Here is a 22,147-nt window from a genome sequence, read left to right on the forward strand (position 1 = left end):
ATGCATTACTTAAATATTTCTTATTTACTGTAGAACCTTCTCATTCTAGTTCTGTTCAGACATTGTTTGCGAGACATGGCTTGGTCTTCTCAAGTACCAGAAGGGTGATGACATTTACAGCACTCTTGTAACTAGAGGAAAAACTCAAGACATTTCAGTAAAATAAGTTTAGTGGTCCTGGCTGAGGGTGAGGTAGAACATTAACAGTTTCTTGAACTTCAGAAGTGTGCTGGGTGCAGCTTTTCTGGGCAACCTGGTATTTCATTGTACCGTTGTACCTTCAGGTCTGAGAAGTGGTGGTAAGCTGTAAGAAATGGGGAAAGGGATGAGAAATGGACTGTCATACTGAAGACTGATGTCTGGAGCCTTGAAAAGGTCTAAGGGAGATCTAACAAAAGATATGGATGGTGATCACAGGCATAATGAGGGACATGTAACTTCAAATAAATAAATTAATCCACTGTAGTATTCATATTTGAAACCAGTTTCTTTATTGAAATGAATATCAGAAGTGTATCTTGTCCTGTTCAGAGAACTACATAAAGCTTTGGAATCAAGTTCTGCTTTTTGAGGAGGAAGGGTTGAATACTGACTTGAGGTTAATGTTTTAATTCTTTTTGTTTTAGAGCACAGGAGACTTGATTCTACAGTGAATCAGACAGGGAAAAGATAAATTGAGAAGTAAAGCAGAATACCACATGACATGTGATAAACCTGAATACTTAAGATTGTGTTTGCTTTGGTTAGTTTGTGTTTAAAATTCAGGCAATGTTAGTGAAATAAAATTATTTCTAATACTTCCTGTGTTTGTTATTTTTACAGATGACATGGCAGAGCTTCTTCTTGGAGAGTCCAAACTAGAACAATTTTTGAAGGAAAATACTCTTAAACACAGTAGTAGTCCCCGAGGCCCCCAGCCAAAGCTGACTGAGATCAGGAAACATCTCACAGCAGCACTTGATAGGGGAAATCTCAAGGTATGTAAGTCGGCATGAGCAAGAATTAGAGAAGTTAAAATTGACTGAAGCATTGAGGAAAGGTTCCTTAAATCATATTTGCAGGTTCTGAAAGGGAGATTAATGCAAGAGAGCATTTTCTGTCAGAGCCGTCTAATGTTCATAACTATTCTGTTCCTTCTTTTACTTAACTGTTGTTGTAGCTACTACATCAGCTTACCTCTTCTGTATTCAACATCCATCTTTTCAGAGAGCAAAAGAAGCTTATTTTACAATCATCTGCAGCATTTTGTTTTCAGTGGCTTCTGGGAATATTAATTTATCTTTTTTTCCCTCTCTTCATTCCTCCATTAGTTCTTTTTTTCAAGACATTTATTCTGCCCTGATACTTTGAAATGGTGTGAATTAAATATGTAGGCTGTGGAACATATATCATTATGTTTTGATGCTATGTTATTTTCAGCTATGCTTGTGGTGCTAGAAAAAGAAGTCTTTGGAGGAGCTGTAATGATAGGCTGCCTTTGAATGGTTTTATCACCTGGCAAAGCTGGTTTCCAACTGAGAGGTATTTCTGGTACACATGTTAATAGGCATGTGAATATCTAAAATGACTGGTAATGCTTTTCAGTAGCTTGCTGAAACGAGATTTAGTGAATTCCCCCCTACTTCAAGCTTCTCAAATATTACACAAGACAGGATTTTGTTCATTTGTTAGAAGAAATATTCTGGGAGTGACAGGAAACATACCTAATAATTATCAGAAAGAATTAGGTGTATTTTCTCAGGGAAAACCCTTTCTTATTTATCTTCCTTCTAGTCAGAATTCCTACAAGAAGCTAACCTAATAATGGCCAAATTAAACTATGTGGAAGGTGATTACAAAGAAGCTCTGAACACATATGCCAGAGTTGGTGTTGATGAGTTGCAGCTGACTGCAGTGCCACCATATCGGCTACGGATGATTGCTGAAGCATATTCTACAAAAGGTATGGTTGCTCTTTCCAGTATCACAATGTAGAAATAACTTTTTAAAAGTTAATTTACATCTTGTTCGAAGATGAAGAATTTTTTAGTTTTAATGTTATCCACACAGTAGTGGAGTGCCATATTTGTAGATAAAATAAGAGGATGGTTTGAGTCCTTAAAATTATTCCAAGTTTGTGATAGGTTGACGAGAGTTTTGCCTCAGTTAATATTCTAACTGTGCTGTCATCTGATCAGATTTTTTGAGTGTGTGTATTTAAAAGTCCTTTCATATATGAATGTCAAAGTAACTGTGGCTAGTTACTAAAAGTATTATCATTGTTGCTGGAAGTTAAGAGTTACAAAATGCGATGTAGTTTTATAGTGGCTGTGGACAGAATGGAGAACTTCGATTCAGAGTGATGCCTTTTACTGAATGTTGAAATGCTCAGCCTAAGCTAGGTTGTGTATCTAAATTGCCACTCAGTTGAGAGGAGTATTAATAGTATGATAACTCACTTAAAGCAATACATCACTTGTGCCTTTTTATTTTTGAATTTTTCTAATATGAATATAGTTTTTTTAGAAAATTCAGGAAGTGAAGATAATTGAAAACCATTTTCTTTACTGGTCTAGTATAGTGAAAATTGTAATGCTGGCCTTGTGTCTTAAGGTGGCAGTGCCACTTCAGTTTAGAAAACTGTAGTAGACTTAGGGCTGGTCAGTGTGCTGGGGAAGATGATAGTTTGTATGCCAGGGGTTTATTAGAATTTACTGAGTGAAATGTTTGCTTTGGTCTGCTGCGTTTAAACATGGATTTGGTTGCTCATGTAGTTTTTGTTATGGCAAGAGTATCAAAGACAGCAAAAAATTTGTGAGAGACTTCTATAGCTTTGACTGACAATTGATCAAGGATTGTTTCTAATATTAGTCTTGGAAGAGAATGACTGTTTTCCACCAACACAGTCCTCCAGTAAACATTAGACAAGCATGAATCATGTCCTACAGAGATGTCAAGGAAACAAGGGAACTGACAGGTATCAGAGACAAAAGGATGCTTCATAAATCTGGTCACTATTTAGAGTAAAGTGGGAAGTGGGAGTATAGGGGGAATTCTTGTTTATGATGTATATCTGCTCAGTTTTCTCAAACAGCATCTCTGTTGGCTTTGGAGCAGTGTCTGCTTGGGGTACACTTCCACTCAGGTTTGTGGATTTTGGCTGTTCTTTTTGTTTTGTATTTTAATCTATGAGGATGTCTGTTGAATTTGTCATGTTCTTTCCATGGACTTGATTAACTTTAAGAACCTATGTTTACTTTTATCTCCAAGGAATTTAATTGAATCTTTTCCCAGAGCTCAATTCTCCCAACTCTGTTTCATTTGGCCTCATAAGGATATAAAAAAGTTGAAACCACAGTGGCATAGATTTTGCACATAAAATTAATGTTATATATTTTACTTTATTCAAATATAATGTATTAGAAAATAAAAAAAAGATGCCTTTTCTACTCTGGAATGTTTTGCAGGTTCAGAATTTAAAGAAAAACCCCAAGAACAGAAACCCAGCATTTTTTTTGTCTAGATGTATGGGTTTTTTAGTTCTGATTTCAAATTTTATTCTTAAAACATTGAAATCTGTCATATGAGGCCTGATTTGTCTTGATGGGACTTCATTACTTTGGCAATTCTATCGGTTGACTGGCTACCAGTTTACCTGAGCAAACTTGAATTCTTTTGTGTTTTGTTCATGTTCAGGGTCATCGTTTTTCGCTATTGCATTTCCAGTTTGAATGACATTTTAAGGTGGTTTGGGTTGGAAGGGACTTTAAAGATCATCTCCAAGTGCCTGCTATGGGCAGAGACACCTTCCTTCCACTAGACCAGGTTGCTCAAAGCCCCGTCCAACCTGGCTGCACACACTCCCAGGGATGAGGCATCCATGGCTTCTCTGGACAGCCTGTTTCAATGCCCACCCTCACAGTAGACAATTTCTTCCTGATAGCTAATCTAAACCTGCCCCCTTTCTATTTAAGACCTTTATCTCTTGTCCTGTCCCTACATGGTCTGGTAAAATGTCCCTCTCCAGCTTTTTTGAAGGTCCATTTAGGTACTGGAAGATGATTTAAGGTCTGCCTAGAACCTTCTCTTCTCCAGCTGAGCAACCCCAACCCTCTCAGAATTTAAAAAAAAATTAATTTTCTTTCTTCTCGTGGTAGAGGATATCAAGAATATAGTCTTCTATGTGTTCTAGAATGAAGTGGTAGTCACAGAGCAGTCTTAAATCTAGTATTCAAAGTCTGGACAGGTTTAGAATAGTTGACAACTGAATAGCATCTGTTTCTACTTAGTTGTATACATGTAATTCTCACTCTCTTCCTCATTTCTGGTCGATGCTTTTCTTTCTCATTTTAAGAGTGACTGTACACTTTACAGTCTGAATTCAGAGTTTTTTCAGAGGTAACTGAGGCTTGTAAGTATTACCCAACTAAAACCAAGTTATTCTTACAGACATTTTGTGCTTCACTGGGATTTTTATTTCTGCCTGTATGTTCAGGGATAACTAGATTATATAAAGATAAAACTCTTAGAGTATTTAGGTTTTATTTCTTTGGCAGTTATAGCACCATGTTATTAAGCAGTGAAGGACTGTCCATGCCTGTTTGCATGGCCCAGCTGCATCATTTAATGCTGCACCATGCAGGGGCAGTGAAAGATACCTTCTGAAATTTCCCCATTTCAGTCCAGTTCCAGTGGATGTGCAGTCTTGTAGTGGTCAAATACTGATGTTCTTATCACTGAGAAAGGCAGAGAGCAGATAACAAATGTAGATTTTTATTGCCTTAATATCTTTTCACTATTTAAGGTGGGACCACCTCTATGTACTTAACTTTTCACTGTGAGGTTTCATTCTGTTACCTCAGAGGTGATAGACTGAGAGGGATGCATGAGTTGACATGTTTCTTCTTCTACAGTTGTTACAGTTGTTACATAAATGAGCATGTTGCACTGTAACCATAGACAGTTCCACAGCTCACTACAAGCCCTTGGAAATGACCTGCTTTCCAGATGGCTCATATTACTCCTGCTCATGGAGCATACAAAGTATGTCTCTCTGTTCTTCACAGCAAAAGAAGGGTCTGTGTGTGTGTATGGATGCAACAAAGTACAAAATGGATTCAGGGTCAGCTTCAAGCTAAATTTTGCTGGAGTTTTATCTACTGACAGCTAAAAAGGGAAAGAGGAACAGCCGTAGTGACAATGGTGGGGAGCAAAAATGGAATTGGAACATGGAAGGGAAAACCAGAGAACTAAACCATCTACTGCTTGTGGTGCACTCATGAAGGGGGTCCTCACACTTTTATTACGTAAATGAGTTAAATTCTTATATACAAATCTTTAAAAGAATGTTTTTAATTTTTTATGCTTACAGATTTAGTTGAGGATGGCATATTTAGAAGACTATATATGAGAAGAGGCATAATATGGAATGTTATTAAGTCAAACCAAGGATTCAAAGACTCTCAAACCCATCAAGGAAGATTAAATGATTGTTATAATTTTCTTGGAAATATCTAATTAGTGGAATGCTGCTTCAGCTCTTCCAAAGAAAGTTTCTTGCTAGATTTGTCTAAATGCAACATCATAAAATTTCAACAAAATTTTAAGAAAATCCTATCAACTTACCTTTTGAAATATTTCCTATTTCCTTTACATGTGGCTCTTTGCCACCTCTGGTGTGCAGGGAATCACAGGCACTCAGTGCCCAAGAAGTGCTGAAAAGTGGTTCCTTTGTGTTGCTCCTACTAGGGAAAGTGTGTAAAATTGTTAGTGTGGTGATAAAAGCATGGCTGTATTTTATCAGACTGAATAGCTCTGGACAAGTTGTTTGATTTTAATTTTTTCCTGGCTTCTGGCAACAAAAATAACTTCCAGTATGATGTCTTATGCTTTATCCTGACTTGAAGAAAAGATGTAGGATGATCTGATGGAAAGGTATCTGCTGCTGTGTCTGTTAAAACAAAAGTGAGCAGACTAACCATGTGAATGCATGAGGCAAAACCTCAGAAACTTGGTAATAATTCCAATATTTTCCTGCCTTTCTTCACTTTTCCTCAAATTCACATGTTTAAAACAGAGTTGTAGAAGAAGATGATTTTCTTTTATATAGTTAACTTCATGGACTAGCATACCTTTTTGACCTCACACTGCTGTTTTTGTGTGTATGCCCATAGAATGCAGTTCCGATTACACCGAGTGTTTTCTTTAAGGAAGGAGATAGATAATTTCTATGCTGTGGTTTCTGAGTAATGATTCTGTATGGGTATGTGGAAGGTGTTGTGTGGGATAGAGTGTTAATAAAATCATAGTTTTTGTATTAAATGCATATTTTTTTTAAAATACAAAGACTTATTTGAAGATGTACAGTGGGATATTTTTAAAATATATTATAAAACATAAATTCAGAAGATGGAGCTTTTCAAATCAATGGACCACTTAGTATTTGCAAAAACATGAGAACATTTATTTGGATCTGTTGGTTAGCTTTTGCCCCATCTGCTTGTAAATTCATTTGACACATAAGCAGAGGAGAAGCATCCAATAAAACAATTTTCTGTAGCAAAACGCCTATGGTTGCCAGCTTGTTTCAAGAGGGTGTGATGAGGGAGAGAAAAATAGGCGTAAAAGAATGACGTTGCTGAGGAGACAGGCAGGTTTGCATGACTGTTGTGGCAGTGTGTTAGCCTGAGAGCAGATGTATGAAATTGCTGGAGCTACCTCCCTGAAGCTGTTGCATGTTGATCAGAGGAGCATGTCATACCTTTAATATGAAATTTTAAGGTGCAGCGCAGAAAAAAACAGATTTTTTTTTCTTCTACCACAAATACAACTTGGATATCAATACCAGTTCTTAGAGATGTCTTATGTGGATTGAGCAAAGCTAAGAAATGAGGCTGGGCAGGGGGACGAGGGAGGAAGAACAGACTTGAGGTTGTGGTGACAAGTCTTGGCTCAGAGTAAAATGTAGAGGTGTTTTGCACATTTCTGGATGTATTAAATACTTGGTGTTTAAGTATCCTTATAAGAAGGACTACTTTCTGATAGGTAGAGAAAGTTCCCTTGTTTAAAAGGTTAAGTTTGTCTTTTTAGGGTCTATTTGTTTACTTTCATCACTAGATCAGTTTGATTGGCAGTGCTCAGTTCTGAGATTGAGGAGGATTTTTAACTCATGAAGAATTGAAATAAGATAAATTATGAATCCATGAAGTAAAGAGTATGTATGTCTTTTTCTTTTCATGTTAAGCTTGTGTTACTAGCTCCAACTTTTCCTACTTTATTCTCTTGCAAGGCTAATCAGAAAAAAAAAAGTGTGCTGTTACCATACAGAAGCATGTATTTATAATCCATTTTAATATTGGCTGAAACTAATAATCCCCTTGGGTTGTGACCTCTGGGAACAGAAAAATTAAGTTTCTACAAGTTCTCAGCAGTATATGAATGAGGTAATATACAGGAAAGCATGCATAGGCATTATTCAAATACTGTGCAGACAGTATCTCCTATGTTTCTAAGCAATTTTGTTTGTTTATGGAAGCAGAGATGAAATGCATGCACAGTGGGATATCGAGACGTTATTTTGGGGAGGAGCAATTTGTCAGGAAGTCTGAAATAGTAAGTATTTATTTAACTGGGAAATAAACTTATTGAAATTTTATGTAACATAATTCTGATACTGCTACCTAAGTCAAAAAACATAATTGGAAAAACTAATTCATAATATTTAGAATTAAAAATTACTGACCCTTTCTAAAAATGCTTATAGAGGAACATAGCGATTTACAGGTCTGAGATTTCTTAAAGTCTGCAACTTTGTAAACTTGATTTTAGTAAAGAAAATGTATTTATAATTAACATAGTGTATCGATTCATAGACTACTTCAGCTATCTGTCAAGATGATTGTGTTGCATTACTGTAATGAATTCTTGCTAAGTGTGTGAGGGATGTTGTTTTATAAGTTAGATTGCAACATTACAAAATTTTAGCCTTATTGTTGCAGATCATTTTACATCTTTATTGCCTACATCTTTATTTGAATAACTGTGCTTACATTTAGATGATGTATGTTGAGAAAGGTGAGGGTGTCTTTAGTGCTGCTGACCCATATTCAAATTTAATGTTGCATTTACCAAGTTAAATGATTGGCTATTAATTAGTTCTGTTTACAGAAACATGGAAATACTCATTACGTTCAGTGGCGGTGTCAGGTGTATGTGGATTGCTGCTTTGCAAGTAAGAAAAGATGCTGCACTTAACTTTAATCATATGCGATTGTAATGGGATCTTGTGCGCTGCTAGCCTGTGTCAACAGACACCAAGCAACTCTTCATGGAAGAATGCTAAATGAAAGCTGATTTAGTAATTGTGCTGGGGATCTCTGGACTCATTAGGCAGTGGGTCAAGAACTCGGGTCTCCCTCCCTCCCTCCCCCACTCCTTCCGTCTTGCTGTGAAAATGTTGCAGACTGTCTGTGAGCATTTTGCAGACCATGGCTAGGAGACCTGTGCCATAGGGAGTTCAGATTTTCTCCATTAAAACTTTTCTTTCCCCAGACTACATTTATGACATCTGCCCTGCTGGAGCAGGGTCTGGGAGGAGACCAGACATTTGTCCTACTTTCCTCAGTGCTGCTTTTAGCTCTCATTTGAAAGCTAAACTCTGAATGAGAATACTGTTTCGAATTAAAATAGAATTCTTTAGGACTTGAGCAGTTTGATAGTGTCTTATTCTTAGTTTCTTCCAAGTCTTTAGAATTTCTTCAGAATCCTTCCTTTGGCAGAGTGAAGAGAGATAAAAAATATTGGGCTCCAATTTAAAAGTAGTGAATCTGACCTTCTGTTCTTATGTCCCAAGAAGAATGGGTATCACAGAGGACCTTTATCTTTTTTCCTTAGAGGTCCTTGTAGGAGCAATCCCGACACTTTACAGCAAACAGTGTAAATTCTGTAGTTAAATAATTTTCTTTCCTCTGAGCAAATAGCTTCCTTGATGCCCATTCCATATACTGGTGTGCAGCATTTCTGCTTTGAGGGAGTGTTCAGCAGAATTATGTTCACTCACTCCAGGATGTGCAACAATAACCAGTCCTTTTTCCAGCATTTAGTCTGAACTTTTTCAGCCCCATAAGATACTGACCTGATAAAGGGCTATACGGTAGCAAGAATTGGCTGACATGTGGTTATTAAGAAATAATATGGAAAGATACCAGTCTCTTCTATTTAAAAGATATTGTAAATGTCTTTCTTAAGAAAATACAATGATTGGAATGCATTACATTTAGAGGAAAATTGTGACCAGTTGTTTCTCAACAGTTGTCTCAGATGATGTTAAAAGAAATCCCAAAATATTGTTATTATTTTATTGGCTGCTAGGTATTCAATTCAGAAAAAGAGGTGGGTGTTTCTGGGTCTCCTCCCTTTTTAACTCTGAGAAACTTCAAGACACTTATAAGCACTAGCATAACTATGGCATTAGAAAAGCTGTAGTAATGAAATGACATTGCAGTTTAAGCATGTGTGATATACTGCTCTGTTCTGCATGAAAAGTTGTGCTTATGTTACTCTGGGTTTAGTCTAGAATGGAATTTAATTCTGTCTAAGTAGTCTATGTTTAAAAGAGTGGGTAGCCAGAAGAACTTCCCTTAAAATCTAGTGTGCTAAGAGAGTGTGCTAATTGGCCTTTTTCCTGGTGCCTTTTCTGGAAAGCATGTGTATGAAACTAGCCATAAAATAGAAGACCTTGGATTCTGACAGTTGTTGGAGACTTTTTTTCCCCCTTGAGTCTTGGCATAATGGGATGAGCAGTACAAGGTACTTTAAAAATCAGAGAAATTATTTTTATTTCCCTAAATTGTCTAAACCAATAGGAAATCACTACACTGTATCTGAAGTAATTGTAAAAGACGGTTTATTATAAATATATCTGCTTAGTCTTTATTCTTTATTTCTCTTTTCCTTTATAATAATTACTTTGCAAATATCAGTAGGGAATTGAAGATAAAAACACCCCCATGCTTTGCTTTCTAAAAAAATTCTCTGCAAGCAAGAAAAATCTTTGATTGAGAACTTAATTAGTTCTCCCCTTCAGTGGGATTAGCAGTGTATGTTCTAAGTGCAGAAATAAACTGTGGGAGTTTCTTGATAGCAATAACAATATGCTAAACATGAAGTTTCTTTAGAAGGAGGTGGAAGAGGGCTTTTTGTGTACAGCATTTGCAACACTTACAATGTCATGTATCAACACTTTGCATGTCATATAGGGAAGACAAAGTGCTGTATACTCAAATACACTTGGGTTTTACATGTCTGTGTAAGGAAAACAGGAAGCAAGCCCAGAAATCTTTATGTATTGATGCAACTCTCTCTCTTGAAAAAGCGTGTTTATCAACTTAAGTATGAAACAGTAGTTTGGTGTTTTTCCTCTGTCCTTTGATTTGTCTACTGAAACAGTAGGTAAACAATGGGGTCCATTATTATTTGTGGTCCTAAAATTTATACAGACAAGATACTGGCTGGGATCGTGGATAATCTTCAGATACACAATGCTGTAAGTGTGGTAGGCCTTACCCTTGTGGTTTTGTTGGTTTTTTATTTTGAATGATCTCAGTAGTGGTCTGCGTGGTAAGAGTACTTGGTAAAGACCTGAACAGTGCTGTGGATCCCCTTTTTGACCTTATTGTAACTTTTAATTGGTTTTAACCAATGAAATGGGTGATGAGCTACTGGTATGAGGACTTCTTAAAAATAGTTTGTTACTTGTTCTTGCTGAGGCATCTTCTTTTTGGGTAGTGGTCAGTTTCTGCAAATGTGGTGGTAAGGCTGACCTGGTCTTCTGTTTTTAAAACATGTTTACTTGGGGTAACCTTGGCCACTGATTTGAGACTATAGACACAAGACCGCCACTTATTCTAAGTGATAAAACTGTTTCCTGTTTGCATTCTGAATATTTTACAAAATATGGGTAACTTCTTGAAAATCTAAGGAAAACCTTTACAAGTTATCATGTAATTTAAATATCAGGAATATTCTCTTGTTGTCCAAATGCTGTTTGTTGACAAGCAATTTTAGAGTTACCTTGCAAAACATGTAAACTTAATTAGTATGGACTCGTATTTGTTTCACTGCTTCTCACTTTCTTTTCCCTCAGGAGTCATCTTGCTTGATATCAGGACTAGATATGTATAAGTGTCTTCCCAGATTAAAACTGACCCAGTTTGTTGGAAGCTTTTTCTGAAGATGATTTTAACTGGAAGGACTTAAACTTAAAAGCCTTGAATATCAAAGCCAACTTGTCTTACCAGTTGTCACGATATTCTTCAATGCAGAATAAAACAAAGAACTATGGCCTTTACAACAAATGCAGTAATAACATTTTATAGCAATAACCTTTACTTTATTTCCAAATATCTCTGAGCAGTGTATAAACAGTTAAAGAAATGCCTGCCCTTTTGGGGTAGAATGGCAGATTCCTGCCTGGCAGGTGTGAGAAGAATCACAGAGGGGAGAACTGACATGTCTGATTCTATGACAAGCCTTCAGCAGATAATTTAGGGTGATATGTGTTTTTTTGAACTTTATATGTTTATTCTATATGTTGCCATTTGCTTGTATATAGTGATCCCCATTTTAATTAACTTCTAATCATCTCTCAGTATTCTTATGAGGAAGTGGGCAGTATGCTATGTAATTGTTATTGCTGTGTTGCTGTGTATATCTATTTAAAATTAAATAGTACTTTTATATACTTTAATACATTATTATTATATTTCATCTGTATTTAAGAAAAAAATTAAATAAGTGGTCTGGAGTGACTTGTTTTAATGAAATCGTAATTATGAAAAGCATAATTTATGAAAGATTTCTCCTCTAGTTGATATGCTTTCATTTTGAATACAACATTAAATTGCAATTTTTACTTTTGTCATCAAAACAAATACAGCATGCAAACCATTCTTTTAAGTGTTTCAGGGCTGATCTCCAAATAAACTTCCTTCTCCAAAGCGTCATGTGCTTAAAATATGTATAATTTCCTAGGTTTAATAAACATACCAGAAAAAAAAGGTGATTGCTAGTTATATAGCAGTGTTTCTCTAAGAAGTAGTATTCTGTACTTCATCAAAGAACACTAACAACTTAGGTACATCCCAGCTGCATTACTTAAAATTTCTGGCTGAACACTGAGATGTTTTCTTATCATAATGAAAATTCTCATCTAAAATAAGAAAATGTCCTTATAGTGAGTTTTTCAGATTTCAATATTATTGTTAAGGCCATAAATTGTAAAAATAGAAAAAATAAATCTGAGTCAGATCTATAAATGGTCAGTTGAATAATATGCTTCATGTAGGAGGTGGTTACTCGGGGGCATTGGCTCTTCATAGTGTGGGAGAGAAGGAATGGAGAGGAGTGATCCACACAAATTACCTGGTGCTTTCAGTCATTTGATGTGTTTATTGCAGCACATTTTTTTTATTCTTTAGTCACCTCTGAGTTTGAAGGTGTTTGTGTAGGACACTGCAAACTTTCTATCCAGTATCAACCTTACATTTAGATCTTCTTTTCAGAGGGTCTCTTCAAACCTACTGTAGTACAAGGAGACATGACTTTTTTCTGTAGTTATGCCTTGCTGCTCTGGAGTCTATTATTTATTGGCACTAAAATATTTATTGGATGTTTGCGATTTGATTGAAAAATAGAAAAAAAAGCAGATTAGTTGGTTACTCTAGACTATTTGCAAATATAGTTAGCTTTTAGAGGTATGCTAGGTGAAAACTATGGCATGTCAGAAACACCCAGGGTCTATTGTACTGAGGTTTAGTGGGTTTTTAAGAGACAGACAATTTGTGTGTTTGCTGCGCTTTAGGAATGTGTGTTTTTTTTGAAAAGTATATTGAATGTTACTTTGTCTTTAGCAGGGGTCTTAGTGCTGGATTCAGGATTTTGTGTTAACTGGATGTATAGCACATAAAGCTGTGAGATATTTGTTGTTTTGTTTGTACTGGTAAAAGAGTGAATTGGAGGGTAAAGGTGACCAACAAACTGTGATACATACTTAAGGCACCCTCTCAAGCCAGAAACCTGGCTCGATGTTTTAAATACATATAAACGACACTTTTACAGATATTAAAACTTAATAGATGTTCTGAAATAATCTGGAGGCCACAGGTATTTCACAGTTCTGAGTTTACCAATACATAAACTCCCGGTTATGTAACTGTATCTTCTGAAGTTGGTTTTTTTTGTAATTGTAATGAAATACATACTGTACTAACCTTACAGTATTGATTGACAGAAATTCTTTGATAAACTGTTCTCCAAACTGGATTTGTACTACCTGACATTCCACAGACGTATGACCAATATATAACTTTGTGTTTTGTTGTTGTTTTTTTGGTTTTAGTTTCTCCAGCAATGGATTCTCAAAACTTTCAATGATAAATAGAGAATACAGTAATTTAAATTGTGGATTATATTAATGTGGGAGCAGTTGAAGGATCTTTAGGACTAGCATTTACTGCTGACAAGCTGGAAGAATGACTCAAAATAAATCTCTTAACATGTGGAAAGTGCTACCTCAAATGCAATTAATTATTCTAATAAATATAAGATGAAATAGTTGGCTTGAAGGATATGAGCTGGTAGTCTGTTGCACATTATAAATGGAAGATAATTTTTACTAAGATGTAAGGGAAGGCACCTAAGTTAGCTGATCCTTAATACTTTTTTTAAAGTATCTCTTATGAAAACCAAGAAGTCTTTAATCTTCTCTGCTCAGTGCTGTTGAGGCCTCTAAGTAAAGCCATGTGTCCCATTTTGGCACAGTGAGTCAAAGCACAAGTAACCAGCTGGAGCGTCTAGAGGAGATAAAAATGATTAGCTATCAAGGAAGCATGGGAAGAGCAATTGATGAGAATTGACTTTTTTGTTGTGAGCATGTCTCGCTCTCTAGATGAATCAACGAATATTCTGAGTTGGAAGGGACCCAGAAGGATCATGAAGTCCAACTTGTATGAGTGGCCCATAGGGGAACCCACGATCTTGGCATTATTGGCACCGTGCTCTAACTTGCAGAGTTTTGTGAAGAACAGAAAAACCTGTCTGTGAGGATGAATCAAAGTAATTAGTCTAGAGAGGAAGATTTAACAACTAGGAGAAATATTATTTGTGAGAATAGTTGACCTCTATGGTAATTTGCATATGAAGTCCAGGGCATCCCTATCGTCAGAAACATCAGATAAATGGATTTATATTCTCGAGATCCTTTCCAGCACTTTAATTATCTTGAAAATAACTGTAATAGAAGTGACTTGTGTAGTAGTTATTACTGATTAGTAAGAGTAGCTGGATTTTCATTTGAGACAAGCGAAGATTTTTTTTTTTTTTGCGTCATGGCACCACTTAATGTATTTGTTGGGTAAGTCCTGAGCAGAAAAGACTTATATGGTCTTAATGAGAGTGAACTACCTCTTCTAAATTTAAATACAAAAATTGCACTCCCTAACACATTGTTTATTTTAAATTTATTTGTTTTTATAGATGCTTTTGTCTTAACCAGTGACTAGGTTAATATTACCTTGGGTGCCTTCTGTCACTGTGCCTTGGTTTCTATGATCATTCTGGAAAAGTGAAGACATAGTAATGTAAAAGTGGTATAGAAAGAACTATATGTTTTTATGGTAGATTGTCATAATGTCTTGTACCTCAAAATTGCTTGAAAAAACTGCTGCTTCTGGGTTTATAATATTAAGAAGGAGTATTTTTAAAGTTTTATTTTTAATTTTTATACTTGTTAGGGTCTGTTTTAAGGGACCATACCTTCATTTCCTTTGTTTCTTCTGACTTATAGGGCTTAACCTGGACTATGTTTTAGCTCTTAATATTATATGACATTAGTTTTTAATGCTTCATTTGAATTTTTTTTTGCTTCCCAAGGTCTCTGTCTCGAGAAGCTGCCAATATCTTCCTCAGCGAGCAATCTCCATGTGGATCGTGAACAGGAAATTGTTACATGCTATGAGAAGGCTGGGGATATTGCTCTCCTGTACCTTCAGGAGATAGAAAGGGTAAGCTGGGGTGATTTTGTAGATTGAAGATTTAAAGATTGATATAAATGCCTTTTTAAAAGAAATTTGTGTTACTGTTTATTTCTAAGAGTTGTACACTGTTGGTTTTTATTTAGACTTTGAGGTGCATTTGGGCAAAATGCAATGCACTTGGGGCTCTGTTCTTTGGCTTGTGAGGGTTGTTAGAGTGTAGTGAGCTGGCAATATCCATCTGATCCTCTTTTTGAGACCATTGCTTAGAAGCCTCAGGCCTGTCACTTAACAGTTGCCTTTGAAAGAGTTCTAAGACACAGGGTCATGAAGAACAGAAGAAAGGGGAAAGAAAACCGATGTGATGGGGGGAAAAAGTAATTCGCACTGTTGTTAAAATATATACAGGTTTTTATTTTCTGAGGGTTTTTGCTGTTTTATTATTGCCTTGTAGTTGCTGGTAGACTATGTGCACTGAAAACTGATTATATTTTGACAGCATTTTTAATGCTGATGTAATACAATTATTTCTGAATTGTTTTTTGGAAATCACTCTGGAGATAGCTTTTAATCTTCTTACTGCTCTCTTCAGTAGTCTTTTCTAACCTAACAGGAGTTTTAGATTTTTGAATACCATCATCTTCTGTTACTGAATAAGGTTGCAAATATGCTTTTTCATGTTCTTCTCTTTCGTATACCATTCTTCACAAAAATTTCAGAAAAAGTATTACAAAATTTTGATGAGTGGTATTTCTACTCGGTAAACAAATTATCTCTAAGTGTATAGCCAAGAGCAAAAAGGTTTATATTTGGGTAGCAATGGAGGTAAAGCTAGAAATGATCTGCTAGCTATCACCTAAAAATGGCAAAGATTTCTCCAACATTATATATTAGCTTCTGGGTAAAAGTACACAAACCTTGATTTTAAGTTGTTTTTTCCTCCTTTTTTTCCAAATACACTTTTTCCCACCTTTTCTTTTGTCCTCTTAGGTAATTAATGCCAACATACAAAACAGAAGCCCTAAGCCAGGGCCCACTGCACACGAACAAGAGCTTGGTTTTTTCCTGGAAACAGGACTTCAAAGAGCACATGTTTTATATTTCAAAAATGGGTGAGATTTGAGTCTTCTTTTATTATGTTTGATTTTGTTTAGGTTTTTGTATTTGTGATTTAACTGGACACCATTTTTAGCAATTGCGGATTCTTGTAATTGTAAGGTCTCTTATAAATAAAATAGTAACATTTTGATTAAAATAGTAAGGCTGCCCATATTGTATTTATTTACATATTGGAAAGTTGTTTAGTCAGAGTATAGTAAGCAGAAAGCATTTTATAGTTTTACTTTCTAAATGTAAGAACTTAAAGTACCTTAAGCTTTAACAATTTGAAATTTATTATTGAACACTGTTTAGAAGTGATTGTCAACGTATTGAAACTCTTGATTTTTATAATTTTGATTTTGTAATTTTTTTCCAAATCTCTTCAGTTATCACTTATTTTAACATTATGCTGCAGGATAAATATGCATGAAGATCAACAGTATGTATACAAATATACAATCTTTATTGTACCTGCTCTGTAGATCCCTTTAGATTCTGCATGGGACTTCCTTTATAATTTATTTTAATAAGGCTTTGCGTAAAAGCCTAAAAATAAATTCAGTTGCCACGCAGAACAAGAAAAAGAATGCAACTCTCCATTTCTAAAAACTTCAAAACTCGGCACAAATGGGTTTTGAGTACATTTCTGACATTTGTTGAAATCACATGGTTTAAAAACTTGTTTCTGGGGCTTCTTATTTCATTAGGAAAATGTGATTTTATTGAAATACTAGAACTCTTGATAGGACTACTGTTTTGTACAAAAATATTTCTTATGCTTTTAAATACATGAACTGGAGATGAAGGAAATCATGCAGTGTCTGTAAAGAGTTCGAGATTTTAATTTACTGAAGGTAAGATACAAAAAGGCAATTCGAGTTTTAAGCTGTTCAGGAATTTCAACATGGAAATGATCACTACACTTTTGAAATCTCTTTCTTAAAGTATTGAAGTAGTGGTACAATAACATGATCTGAGAGTTACACTTTAGTTCTGTTTTCATAATTTAATTGCAGGAGGAATGGAATGTTCTGAAAGCTAATTTTTTTCATTTATCAGAGCTAAAAATAAGATCTCTGTTTTCATGTCTGCACAAAAAAGAAATAAAATACAGTTACTGAAAAAATCCCAGTGGCTGTCATGGTGAAGACTAAGATAAGTCCGCATTTTGAAGAATTTTGATTGAAGGCCTGGGATGGAAATGGTGCATTTAATCTGACATATTTTGTGTAAAAGCAACCAGCAGTAGACATAGCAGATTACAATTAATGAAGAAAACAAAAAGCAACTGCACAAAAAAAAGTCATGCAGTGGATTGTTAAGGAGTATCCAGACAGGAGTGTTCTTTTTTTTCTTTTCAGTCTAGCACAGTTTATGAGCTAATTACACATTATATATGGAATTTTGAATTTCTTCTTCTAGTTTCGTTGACCAGTGGTACTTTTTTTGTTGTATGCTATGAAGCAAGGTGTTAGGAAAAATAGCTCTGTGACAATTATTAATTTACATACTCCTGCCATTACATCCTTTAGTTTCCTTCTTTAATTCAGAGTCAGAGTTCTTTCAGTATTTCCTAATATGGTCATGGTTCCAGGCTGCTTGTTATGTGGCTGCTTTTAGGGATTGCTTTTTAATTTTTTTCATTTTTGAACTTGTGTTTACCAGAACTGAAGAGAACTTCAAATATATACTTTTTTTTCTAATAGGGATACATTATAGTCTGCTTTTTAATAAATCTATTTTAAGGATGTCTTGTTTCATTTTTAAATGTGTCATCCCTCCTGATGTTAGGTTTACAGAAAGTAGCTTTGAGATCTTTCCAGTAAGCTTTGCAACATACTTCAAGTTTGAATGTAATATAAAATAATTTTTGTACGTATGTGTCAGGTTCAAACCAGAAAAGAGAGTAAGATAACTTTTATAAGCTGGAAGACCATAATTTTTACAGTAACATAGGCAGTATTGCTGTCTACCCATAAAGTTGGTTGATCTACTTCAAATTTCCCTTTCATTTGTTAACTGTACAGAGATTTTCTTTTAAGTCGAGTAATCAAGATTTTGTAGAGGATTAAGTGATTATCTTTCAGGTATGCATTATCTTGTATAAAATACTAGGAAGTACCTGAAACTTAACTTAGCCTTTCTGCTAAGTGGTGGTATTTTGAAAATACATGGAAATGCAATTAACTTAAAAAAATAAAAAGCTGGAGTGGAAATAGTTTAAGCCAGAAAAGTGTTACTTTAGTGCTAATAAGACACAAAACTGAAATTAATGGTTTCTTCTGAAGCGTATGGAATTTTGTTAAAGAAGCAAACTACATACCCATTTTTCACTTGGGAGATGAGGAACATTTCAGCTTGGGAATGTGTAACAAAGGAGTTGAGGAAGTTGATCTAAAACTTAAAGTAGGGTTTGTGTTTTTTAAAAAAGCGTTCTGAAATATGTAACTTTGCATGCCTTCAGGTTGATTACATAACTTGTATAGTAGTTGGTTTGAAATTTCATATTGAAGGAGTTCTAAGCCTTGATGTTTTTCCAAGAAAAGCTGTGAGCACAGGAACTTTGACATTAGTATTTAACATAGCTATTTTGAAAGCATGCCCCTGAGAAAGGACAACTGTTTAGGTACCCAGTATTTCTTCTATCCTAGTATTTGCTGTGGTGTGAGATTTGCAAGATAATTTTGTGTGATTTATGTTTTTTTATTTTTGATGTAGTAGTGTTCACAAATATACTGGAAATATATGCTCTTGAAGCAAAATGGCATTCTGGTTGAAGTCTAAAATCAGGAGGCCATCATGTGAAAAACAGACTTACCTAGCTTTCAGAGTTATTTGGTGGCTTCTCCTTTATTTTTCACCCCTTCCAAGGATATTGCTCAGGATCCAGACTGCAGTTTGGTCTAACTTCCATCATGGTTCACATACTCAGTCTAAACCTGAGGATTCCATAGATGAACTGTACTCCTCATGGGATCATTACCTGTACTGTCGGTCACAGTGAAGCAAGACATTCCTAGTCTCCTCTAGCAAGTTGTTTCTTATAGAGTGGATTCTTCTCCATAGAAAATTAGCCCTGAAAAAAAGGAATAATAAAAAAAACCCAACCAATTTTTCTCTCTTATTTTTTTTCATAGAATTGAGATAATTAATTTATATTGACTTTAAATGTTTGAAAAGCACAACAAATGCTGTCTTTAGAGTATGGGACTTACCTATGTAGAATTTCTTTAATCTGTTTTTCTCTTTTCACTGTAGCACATAACAGACATAGTGTAAGAATATTGCTTTCTTTCTGGTAAGAGAGGAGCAGTAGATGGGAGGCAGTCTATAGGTGCTTCTGTTCCACATGTATATCCATACAGTGCTCACAGCTAGGGATTTTACAATAGTGAAATCCAAGAGAGAAGGATTTCTGTAAATGCTTGACATAAATGCACATGAAGATCCTCTAAGATCAGCTGTCTACTGTATTAGAATATAGTGCTAGATGCCCATCGCTCTGCATCTCTTGAGATCCTGTTGCACATTCTACATTAGTCTCAAAGCAAGTTGGTGCTTAAGTAAAGAATATAAAGTAAGATGAAAACATTGAAATCCTACAAAGTATCACATTTCTTATATGTAAAATATCACTCCTGTATATTGGAAAGCAAACAAAATCACTTCTGTTGCAGTTTTCAACACAGCTTTGTTTTCTATATACCTGCTTTCATGGAACGAAAATAATTTCTCTGTGATTTCTAGCAAAAATAAGTTTTCAAAGGATACTTTATTGCCTGTCATATCAGATGCTTTCCTCATCTTGTTTCCAATACTGTTCTTACCTGTTAGTTTTCATTGAAAAAACTTTATTTGAACATGAGAGGAAATTATCATTCCCTCAGATATTCAAGATAAAATCATCCATAATGAATGTTTTCTCTTTCAAACCTTACTGTATGTGTATTGTTCAGAATTGTGTCTTAACTTCAAGAGTTTAAAATAAAAGTTCATTGTAAAGTTACAGGTAGGAAACCCGGCAGTGCTATGTGGAAGACTAAAATGGATATAAAGTAATAACTAGTTACACAAAGAACAGTGAAAGAGTAATGTTAGTATCTGAGTTGATGTTGAAGACTGATACTCTTAATAATATGTAGTTGGAATTCTGACTCCAGCTCACTTTTTCCAAGAGGGTACTCTGCATTTTTTAGCCCATGTACTACATGTCTTGCTGACAGTGGCTGTTGATTGCATTTGAAGGTTTTGGTTTTATGTTGAGTTGTGATAGCTGGCAAACAAAATGTTCTTGGATTCTCAAATAGTTAATATTTCATACACTTCCCCTGCTCCCCTCAAAACACTCGTTTTACTGCTCTACTTAATAGTCTTGTTTTTCCACTGTACAGAGGCGTTACTATTGTCATTTTCCCCACACCTACCCTCCTCCTTACCCTCCTAGTGTGCATTTTCCTTGTTTGCCTTTTGCTGGTTCAGGTGCTTTTTTGGTTCTTCTGTGGACTTGTTTCGTTGTCAAAGAAATCATAGCTTTGTGTCATTCTGATAAGAAGAATTGATTCACTAGAAGGTGTGATAATGGCTGGTGTGGCTGTCAGAAAAGAGAGGACCACGCAATTGAGAGTAGGAAGATACCAAGAAAGAAGTATGGTGGAAAAAGGGAACAAACACTAAGAGATGAGAATGGGGAGGATGAGATCTTCCTCTTCAGGTCATGAACCATTAGTTGAACTAACTACCAGTGGAACTGCAGTCTAGGCAGCAAGTGTTTTCATTTGAAATGCATGAATGCCAGAATTGCTGCTTGATTGGGCTCTTTCAAATACTTAAGCTTGTGTAACTCTAATAGCACACTGAAGATGTTTTATTTATAAGCTCAAACATCTGTTAAGAACTTTCAAGCATCAAGCAAACATGATCTTCTGTAGCAAATTTGAGATATCTGGGATTTTTCTTTCTGCATGAGGTAATAATGGATAAAATGAGAAGTATTCCATGAAAACTTTTTGAAGACTTTAAAAAAAAAAAAAAAAAAAAAAGAAAAAAGAGTAGTTTAGATTCTGGCAGTAAATTAGGGTTTTTCTACATTTTATTCAGAAAATAATACCAAGAGTTAATTAATATTTTGTGAAAATTATGTAGTATTGTGGGTGTACTGAAAGTGTAAGTGTGAAAAGAAGAGAGGGAAATCAGGTTTGTCTGAAGTTGCAACTGTGTTGCCTCTCATAGATAGATATCCAAACAATTACCAAGATTTTTTTTCTAATTGTGGATTAAGTGATACTTCTCCACCCTCTTAAACCTGATGGAAAACAGACACAGATATTTGTCACAACCACCCAAAGCACCATCCATTGTGCAGAGTATGTAGTCTTGTCCATTTGATCAGACCTTTAATAAAGTTATGAAAGCGAGCCACAGAATTGCAATCCTTTTAAATTCTTTTTTGTAATTTCATCTTTGTAGGGGTATGTAAAGCAGTATGGTAAATGGCATACCTCGGTATTAGGATTTTCTGTTACTGCTGAAGAATTAATCTCTTGATTTGTTACATTTCTTGCTTTTTGTTTATGTAGTAACTTCTTTTAATGTGAAATTGTTTCTGGCCTTAATACTGTATAAATGACTCTTAATTGGCTAAAAGTAATTAGAGTGTATGGATGTTAGTAGTTACATTTTTTTTGTAAACGTGTCAGTTATACTGAAGTTACTGAAATGTCACGGTTCTGATTGGAATGCCTGTTGAGAGTTTCACTTCTATCTTTAAAATAATTCCTTTCTTTCCTATCATATTTGAATTTTTGGGAGAAGAAAACCAAACTTTAAAACTTGTTGTGTACCTATGAGTTTACAAACATTGCATTTCTTTTTCTGTTTATAAATATAGACAGAAAGAGAGAAAAAGCACAAGAGAAGGTGAAAGTAGCTCAATTCCAAAAACAACTTTTGTTTCATCACTTTGGTCAAGCCCTGTAGATTTCATTGTTATTGGTTTCTCTCCTTTTAAAAGATAAATATTTTTAAAATTGATATAGTAA

General features: G+C 35.1%; 1 protein-coding gene across 2 annotated transcripts in view; it reads left to right on the forward strand.

The window, feature by feature from the left end:
• The window catches only part of TTC7B (tetratricopeptide repeat domain 7B), a 126,812-nt gene that overhangs the window by 16,476 nt on the left and 88,189 nt on the right, over window positions 1-22,147 (forward strand). The window contains exons 2-6 of one of the 2 annotated variants that reach the window (XM_033062714.2): window positions 823-977; window positions 1,774-1,942; window positions 14,908-15,038; window positions 15,999-16,120; window positions 16,525-16,548. In XM_033062714.2, coding sequence (XP_032918605.1) covers window positions 823-977; window positions 1,774-1,942; window positions 14,908-15,038; window positions 15,999-16,120; window positions 16,525-16,548 — 601 coding nt within the window. The remainder of the gene's footprint in view (window positions 1-822; window positions 978-1,773; window positions 1,943-14,907; window positions 15,039-15,998; window positions 16,121-16,524; window positions 16,549-22,147) is intronic. The other variant, XM_033062715.1, reaches the window with a different exon arrangement.

This window comes from Catharus ustulatus, chromosome 6, assembly GCF_009819885.2.
Source record: "Catharus ustulatus isolate bCatUst1 chromosome 6, bCatUst1.pri.v2, whole genome shotgun sequence".
Lineage (NCBI taxonomy): Eukaryota > Metazoa > Chordata > Aves > Passeriformes > Turdidae > Catharus > Catharus ustulatus.